A 9113-nucleotide genomic window follows, 5' to 3' on the forward strand; every position below is an offset into this window, starting at 1 on the left:
TGATAGATCGAGAAGGTAATCATGTTGACCAGAGACACAAAGCGACACAGGTTTTTAGTTTGTTGAAAAATTGTCAATTAAAACTCAGAAGGGGGACAAAACCTGCAACATATTGCAAAAGTTTGAATACCTTTTCAGCAATTCAAACGTCACTAAATTATGAAAACTTGCAACACTTCTGCCGAGACTAAATAATGCACATCACACGTAAACTGCTATTATCAGTTTATTCCAAAATGACAAGCGACTGACCGACAATGAAGAATGCAGGTTACTCTAAACACTAACGGTGCGATCTCAAGTCAGGAATGTAATTAATGCGGTAGAAAACAGTGCATGTGTGTCCTTAACATCTAAGCATAATTAAGGTCGGAATGTTCGAGCAACAGCAGTGTTAGAAATGCAGCTTTCAGCTCTGCAGTGAAGAACTACTGGGAAGACGCCCGGAGAGGCTTTCCTCAGTGGTGGAAGAGTCGGCGGTTGGTGTGCACCAGGGTGATGCCTTGCTCATTACAGGCGTTGATCACGACCTCGTCAGCGGCGGAGCCGGCTGGAGCTGCAATGTACTCGACGCCACTCTGAAACAGAAGGAAGAAATGTGGGTGAAAATGTTTAGAAAGCTGATCCAAGTGCAACAACATTTATGCATGCCAAGGATTATGGTCTGTTTTTTTCTTTTTTTTTTAAAGCCATTTCTGCAGAGACATCTAAACAGTATTTACCCGTTTGGCACGATCTATGTTATCTCTGAAAGGAAAGAAGGCGTCAGAGCTGACGGCCACAGCCTGCAGGGAGCTGATCCAGTTCTTCTTTTCAGCCTGGGACAGAGCCTCGGGCACCTCCTCATACATGGACTTCCAAACCGCCAGATCTGGGCCCTGCGAACACAAGAATCCATATTAATACGGGGTTATTCAAGTCCAATGTCTCGAACTTTGTGCTTCGTGATGAGATCGGACCAGTTGACTATTACTGTGGGCACCGCTCAACTTGAAAAACCAAAGAGGAAAAACCAAATCCAAGTATAAAACTGCAGACTGCCGCTAAACTTTTGGTGGACTGCGAATTCACATTTAATTTCCGAGAACAAAAGAGGATTCAACACCATTTATTGATGCCGAGCTGGTCCTCTTCACTCCTCAAAGGGTTTCGTATACATGCAATTGTTTTTATTTATTTTAGAAGATGCGGAGAAACAAGAAGCCTTCCTCTGCCTGGAATATGTGCCGAGGCTCCAAAACCAGGGATAAATGAGATCCCTCTGGGCATTTGTTTTATGGAGGAAGCAAAAAAAAAATAATCAAAAAAAATATTGCTGCTACTTCCATTTACTTATTTTCCACATGAGTGGTCAAAAAGTGTGAGCTTCACTGAAAAACAAAAGGTTTTTGTTTTTCCAAAGCTTTGTGCTCCATTTTGCATGTGAAGAGACTCATAAGTCAGTTTGCTGAAATATGGATGAAAAACTATTTGGTAATGTGAAGTAATTACCGTTACAACAACAAAATATAGTTCTACATGTTCAAATGTTCATTGCACTATTCCTGTTCTCTAGATTTCAATATGACCAAAACATATTTTTATACATTTAAAGGTGTTTGAACAATTGATATGTTTAAAAATCTACACTTATCTGCAAAACTTTCAGGCATTCTACGATTGTGCACCCACATTTTCATTAAAGGTATTTTGCATGTTATATTATGCAATTCGACCTGCTAATTGAATTTACTTTGTCATTTGTGTTTTACACTGCCGACTTGCATGGTCTCCTTTCCCATCTATACAAATATGTATAGCAGGAGTTACTTTCACAAAGTGCAAATATAAAAAAACACATTGCGTCGTGGTCCCCCCTGCCGCCTCACCTCTCCGATGGTGTCGCTCACATACTGATCGATGGCGTTGGCCATCTCTGCTCGCTTCACGCCGCTGCGAAACTTCATGTTGAGGACGCGAGGGTGGTGTCTTAGCCACCAGTTGTCAGCTTTATCACCTGCCAGACGTGTGCAGTGGATACGGGACTGCTGACCGGCGCCGATGCCAATGACCTGGAAAGCAAAGGAAACATTTGAGAAAAAAAAAAACGTGCAGCTTCATGAGGTTTTCCCCTCTTCCTCTGGTGACCTGCCCCGCCCTCACCTGGCCGTCCTTAGCGTAGCAGACAGAGTTGGACTGGGTGTACTTGACGGCGATGGTAGCCACGGTGAGGTCACGCACCGCTTCCTCGGACAGCTTGTGGACACAAAGAAAAATGGAAAAATCAGAATAAGGGAGGAACAGAAAAAAGCTAAACGCACACGACGGCAGCTCACCGAGCCTTTGGAAACAACGTTGGTGAAGAACTCCTTGTCGACCATCGCGCCGTTTCTCTTTTGTTTGAGATAGAGTCCAAACAACACTCTCACCTCCGCGTCGTCGGGCTCGTAGTCCGGATCCATCTGGGATGAAGAGACACGAGGTCAACAGCATTATTCTCATTGAAAACACAAAGAGTCGATTCAAACTTTCAAATTAATTCAGTAGGAATTTTGAAAAGGCAAGTATATTTGGGTTACGTGTGTCACTACAAAAACGTTTTTTTTTTTTTTTTTTTTTTTTAACAGCGAAGCAGAAATGATACTTTCATATTGAGATTTATTGTGTCTCGCAAGTGCCGTGTTCCACTTCACCTCCTTCGGTCATTAGTAGCAAATAGAAGCAGCCACACATGAAATAGGCAAGATTACGGTTGATCAAAGACGGAATCTCTTCCCACTCTAAGACATAAAGCCACAGATTTTAAGCCATGACGACATCACTTTCTGATTTTGGAGATGTCAGATTAAAGACGTTGAATCAGAGTTGAGCCGCATTAAGACGCACAGGAAAAATACTACAATAATACCCCCCCCCCCCCAATGTCATGTGGATTCTGACATTATGTAAACAAGAATATTCATCTAATAGCCTAATTGTTGAGTGTTTTTTTGACATTAAAAATAACAGAATTGTTGTAGAAGGCAATTTAACCTGAGGATTGCTGAAAAGCAACTTCCTTCAAATTTGATTGGACACACGCTGTCTCAACTTTCAAAAAAAGACTGTAGGGGATTTTGGCAAAACTACTCTGAGGCACACTGTTGTGCTTCCTGACACCGACTCACCTGAAGCACACAGTAGTTGCCATTCTTCTTTTTGGAGAGGATTTTGAGCGCCTCCTCATCGTAACCAGGAGCAATGATGCCATCCGACACCTGAGATTGATCAGAATAAATCACTGTAAGCACGACCAATAAAATGGACATTTTTGCATTTGTCTTCGTCACTGACCTCTCTCGATATGATCTTGGCGGTGGGAACGTCGCAGATATCCGACACGGCAATGAAATCTCCAAAAGATGACATTCTGTCTGAACCTGGAGATTGAAAACACAGTTACGACTTTTCCCATATAAGAATAAACAGTGTTTTTCTAGTGCGTAGTTTCCCACCTCTGGCGCGGGCATAGGCGGTAGCGAGTGGCGTGAGATCCTTCAGCAGGTCATGGACCATGCAAACTTTGGCTTCCTCCTCAGTCAGAGGAACTCCAACAGCAGCTCCTGCAAGGTGGGAAAAAAACCCCCGCCATTATCCGATTGACAACTCCATTTTCCACATCTACGCTGTTGATGGCGCACTTCTTCGACGTTACCTGCGGGGCTGACATGTTTGAAGGAGGCGGCTGCAGCCAAGCCCAGAGCGCTCTTCAGCTCTCGGACCAGCTGCCAAGCGTTCAGAGCGTCACACAGGTTGATGAAACCAGGGGAACCGTTGACCACTAGGAGTAAAATAAATTTAAAAAAACCATTTCAATTAGAAAAACCGTCCTCATTTATTTGCATTGAAATTCTTCAATGGACTTCACTGAAGAATTTTTCCTCTCCTGCTTCATAAAAATGTATTTATTCCTCCATAAATTCTGTCAATACTAACAGCAGTTATCTTTACATTTTTACTGCCCTCTGCTGGATGTATTGCTTAATGACCACGCTAACATAAGGGATGCACAGGAGTATGAGGGCAGTGGCACATGGAGCCATTTCAGTGTGTAAAGAAAGTATATTTTAGAGGATTTAGATGAACTCCTTCAAATGAAAGCAAACCATTTGCTTTCTATACCGCCAGCAGCCTTTTAACTGAATGATATTTAGACTTTAAATTAAGAAGACTAAAACAAAAATAACCAATTTTTTTTTTTTTTTTTTTTATAAATCAAGATGTCCAACAATTCATAAGTGGGCTAGGAGAAAAAAAAAAAAGTACCTTTGAGTGGCAGAGTTGGACGCAGGGTGTAGAGCTGGGCAGGTGCTTGGTGAGGGTTCATGCCATAACGTAGAGGCAGCTGGGACACACCGCGGCTGTACTGCCCGCGGAAGTAGTCGGATATGGCCTCGTCATACTGGGCCGTGTGTGTGAAGGCCTTAAATAACAAAAAACACATAAAATCTTCATGGAACCTTTGACAAATGTCCACACCAGGCGTGACTATTAAACCAAGACTTTTCATAGCTGTATGTCAGAAATACACATAGGCAACATTCTAAGGCAGTGGATTACGTGTTAAAACATTTCACACATTGTTGATAAATGCAGCTTTAACCTCTGTAACCTTAACCTGAATTTCAGCTGTTAACCTCAACACTGGACTTTGTCTTGCACTGATGTTTATCTCCAAGTAAACATGACTAGATCATAGCAAACTGGTGCAAAAGTAACATCTTTCAAACACACGGAGGAGGAATCTAGAATACGTTGAATAAAATTTGAGTGTATACATGTTTAATCTATCTATATCCACCCACACGGAATGGAAATTAATTGACGTTTCATTCTGGGTGAATGAAACATGTTGAATGTTTGCTCACAAACTAAACTCAAGTCTCCGATTGCAAAACTAAACAGTTTCCTCTGAAATGAGATTAAAGTGAAACAAGACCAAACAGTGAAGAGGTGAAGGGTTGGGTTAGTCACATGAACAAGTATTCAAAAAAACAACAACTTTTGAGTCTTTCTACTTGGGATTATTACGGCACAATAAGTCATTGGTGTTTTAGTCATTGTGAGGCTACAGTTAATGATCGATCAAGCATGGTAAAATGATCAGTTATAATACCGATCAAGTGATTTCAAAAGATTGAAATATCCAAAGCAGCTCATTTTATCTGACTAATGGTCTTAAGTCCCAAATTATTCTGTTTATCTCCAGAGACGACAGCAATACAATCTTTAATTTGGCAGAACAACATCTTTTTTAACGAATGTTTCTACTTGTAAAAGCTCTGCTGGGCTTTAATTTACGGATGAATGACCAAAACCTCCAATAGAGCCACTGTCAAGACATTTAGATATCAAGATTCATTAAAAACTAAACAGCCCAGAATTATTGGTTGCATTTCTAAATGAAAAACTAAAAGAAGACAGTGAAGAGATTGTTTTTCAAACAAGACAATAATACATAGATAAATGAGACTGAGGCAATTTTTGTGTAATTATCCTTAAAGTGCACACATTTGACTCGTGTATATAAAAGGAGGTAATGAAACTGCATACTTTCAGAGCCAGCGTCTTGCGTGTCTCCAGGTTTGTGTCTTTGTCCGCCGAGCTCTCCATCTCCTTGGCGACCAGCGAGTAGTCGGCAGGATCGCAGACGATGGTGACCTGAGCGTGGTTTTTAGCTGCCGCCCTCAGCAGGGTGACGCCGCCTGAAAGAAAAAGAACCCCTTTCAGAAAAACCTTCATTTCTTTTTAATTTACCCCCATTAAAAAACAACCTTCAGGGATTTTCTAGATTCTTCAAGCATCAGCTCCACTTACCGATGTCAATCTGCTCAACAGCGTCCTCTACAGTCACATCGGGGTTGGAGACTGTCTTCACAAACGGGTACAGGTTGCAGACCACAACTCTGAAAAGGAAACAAAGAAAGATAAACGCATCCTGCAAAATCACAACGTGTACGTGAGCGTTTTAACTCCTATCAAGGAGTAAGATGAAGTTTTGAAAATGTGACTAGTAATATTTGGGTGTCAGTGGATGACGGACTAAAGTTACGAACAAATGGCTATAAGCAGACATGGGTTTTGTCCATGATGAGGCCAGGCCAGACCGCCACACTGCAGTCTCAAAATAACTATGAACCAGGCTGTATGTCTACTAATCTGTTACAGAAGTCAAACAATAAGGATTCCAGAGGAGAAAAAATATTATGAACACGAGGTCCAATTTACACTCATGTGCAGCTTTTTTCTTTTATTTGTTACTTAGCTTTATTTTATTTATTAAATTTTTATTAAAAAAAAGAAGACATTTTAAAGTGTCCCTGAAATGTTTATCATATTTCATCTTTAGAAAGAAGAATAAATATGCTTTCGAAAGGTATATAACATTCCCAGATAAAAGTCCAAATTCCGACCCTTTTAATTGACTTTACATGATGCAGCAGACGACGGTATATTTGCGGGCCATAAATGTGAGCCGCCTGAGCTAGACCGGATATGACGTACGAGGGGTTATATGTCCCAGCCAAAACAACATCAGCTGATTGAAGAATGGAGGGGTTTGGCGATACAGAAGCACCTAGGAGCGATGTTAGCGAAGATTTAAGTGACGTATCGTTGGTTTTGGACGAAGATGAAGGAGAGGAATCATCGGAGGAAGAATTAGAAGAAAATCAAGGCGTTCAACCATACATGTTTGAGCCGTGAGTACATATTGTGCGTGACCGGGTATTTACCCGTGTGCACATATTGTGCGTGACCGGGTATTTACCCGTGTGCACATATTGTGCGTGACCGGGTATTTACCCGTGTGCACATATTGTGCGTGACCGGGTATTTACCCGTGTGCACATATTGTGTGTGACCGGGTATTTACCCGTGTGCACATATTGTGCGTGACCCGGTATTTACCCGTGTGCACATATTGTGTGTGACCGGGTATTTACCCTTGTGTCAGAGTGGGTGTTTTGCAAAGTTTATTGGTCTATTTGTCTTAAGTTTTAGCAGGTTTTAAAAAGACTTACTGAAGGTTGGGTTTAAAAATCCGTTAAAAAGCCGTTTAAAAATGGTGGGGACAGAACCAGGTTTCAGGATACGTTTCCTCTTCACAGCAAAACCAAGTGACTCTCGGATTGCGGGTGCTGTTTCGTAACAGTCATCTGTGAAATGTTGACTGCAGAGATAGGAGGCCTCTGTTGGTGTCCAGTTGGAGCGAGTGCGCTGCACTTGTTTTGTCCATAATCTCCTCAAAGTTTGATCTTTTGGGAATTTATGGACACTTACAGACGGACTGGGCATTTGGGAACACCCAGCCGCAACACAACGCTTAGGCATGACTCTAAAAAACTGCTAAATAACGCGATAATGCAGAGCACATGTAAACAAGACGCTACGATCAGCTGTTGTGGGCGGAAGTAAATAACCCCTCATACGTCACAGCGCAAAACTACGGCAAGTTGGGAAAACTAGGTCAGATTCACAGGGCGGGAGATTTAAAGGCATATTTAGACGTTCGGCGCTCAAGAGCAAGATAGTGGTGTGATTGTCATTGGTGTGTCATATATCATTCGAAAGGGGGAAAATAATGCTAAATACTGGTGTATTTTAATAGAATTATTTCAGGGACACTTTAACTCATGTACAGCTAACTTTATTAGAGACCATCTTCTTTGACACAAGCATGAATGACCCAAACAGTTAATTTGAGGTCTTCAAATTAAATCTCTGATCCTTTGAAGTCAGTGACTTCCAACACTATTTCACTCCTTCGTGTCTCTTCTCAATCTCCTGACTTCACCCAATCTTACCTTAGTCAATCATAAACTAATCAACGCTGTGACTGGAACCATACCTTTCACCCTGATATTTGCCAATGAAATCACTGTCAACTATCTGGGGGAGTCAATATCTTCTATTCCCAGAAAAAAAACCAGAGTCACAAGACAGGCATGCAGGAGCAGCAGTTTCCCAATTACCAGGCCACTAAATGACACGTGCTTCTCCATATGAAGCTGGTCTCTAATCAAATCAGCCTATAGTCTGCACGACAGCAGCAGCTCCATTTTCAACTTCTGGAAAGTTTTTTTTTTTTTAACTTTCTTTTAATTCATATTGTTCACTTCCGGCCACCTCAGAGCACGCGACATGGTTTGCAGTCCTCACCTGACCAGGCTGTAGCCCAGCTTCTCCATGTCTGCGGTGTCGGAGGGGCTCCTCCTGGCCAGGATGCCCCCGTGCACGGCGGGATGGAGGGTCTTCACTCGGCCGCCCAGCATCTCTGGATGTCCGGTCAGCTCGGACACGTCCCTGAACGCACCACACACGCGCACACATTGTTTTTAGACTACTGCGTGCAGTCCACGTGGTTAAAACTTAAACACGCGCGCGGATGACACACCTGACCGCCAGCCCAGCATCACGCAGGGCTTTAGCCGTCCCACCCGAGGCCACCAGGGACAAACCCGCAGCCACCAGCCGTTTGGCGAAGTCCTGCAGGCCGCTTTTGTCCGACACGCTCAGAAGTGCTGCGCGTGGAGACGCAGGAGGAAAAAAAACAAAACAAAATGCAAACGTTTGACCAGAGAAGCTCAGTCATTCCGCTGGCTCGTGTTAGCCTGGGAAGCTAACAGCCTGCATGTGGCAGAGCGAAACTTCACCGAGTTCACACTCACATAGTTGATTAAAAGTGCAGCAAACACTCACCAAGCTCCGAGGAGGCCATGTTCTCCACTCACGGGGGCGGTGCGCAGGTTTGTCCGGGTGTTAGCAGGAACTTCTGGTCCTCCGAGGTGCTTCACTGCTTCTGCAGAGATGAAGGGGAGGTGACAGGGATCACGGAGCTCTTCATCGATTCTATCATGTGCTTAAAAAGTGGAAAGACCCGCCCTTCTGAGACCAGCGGCCCGCCCCGGAAAAAAAAAAACAAGCGCACCCAAAAGATTCACCACGCGCACAAAATGCGCATTTTCGTCAGAAACAAGCGCAAGACAATCAAGAAACTCAAGTAAAACAATGCAACACTACAAATACAGATACTATTCTTTGAATGTTGAGTCTTTATCCTTGCCACGTGCACGTGGTATCTGATGATCACGTGC

The 9113-nt window shown here is 43.0% G+C and overlaps 1 protein-coding gene across 1 annotated transcript; it reads right to left on the reverse strand.

The window, feature by feature from the left end:
• Window positions 1-219: 219 nt before the first annotated feature.
• Window positions 220-8855, reverse strand: atic (5-aminoimidazole-4-carboxamide ribonucleotide formyltransferase/IMP cyclohydrolase). Its single transcript, XM_080501058.1, has 15 exons — window positions 8719-8855; window positions 8414-8540; window positions 8179-8322; window positions 5836-5924; window positions 5572-5723; window positions 4285-4441; window positions 3674-3799; window positions 3474-3581; window positions 3313-3398; window positions 3147-3236; window positions 2316-2441; window positions 2143-2235; window positions 1869-2051; window positions 723-878; window positions 220-578 (listed from the first exon to the last, which is right to left on the reverse strand). The coding sequence occupies exons 1-15, from the start codon at window positions 8735-8737 to the stop codon at window positions 459-461; spliced, it is 1776 nt and encodes a 591-aa protein (XP_080357184.1). The 5' UTR covers window positions 8738-8855; the 3' UTR covers window positions 220-458.
• Between the last annotated feature and the right edge of the window lie 258 nt (window positions 8856-9113).

Source organism: Blennius ocellaris (assembly GCF_963422515.1).
Source record: "Blennius ocellaris genome assembly, chromosome: 1".
NCBI lineage: Eukaryota > Metazoa > Chordata > Actinopteri > Blenniiformes > Blenniidae > Blennius > Blennius ocellaris.

What these genes read in the sequence shown, in the direction of transcription:
- atic (XM_080501058.1), bottom strand. An exon ending in CAAACATGTCAGCCCCGCAG is followed by an intron (nt 3,582 to 3,673) that starts GTAACGTCGAAG and finishes CCCACCTTGCAG; the next exon opens with GAGCTGCTGTTGGAGTTCCT. An exon ending in ACGTTGTTTCCAAAGGCTCG is followed by an intron (nt 2,236 to 2,315) that starts GTGAGCTGCCGT and finishes TGTGTCCACAAG; the next exon opens with CTGTCCGAGGAAGCGGTGCG.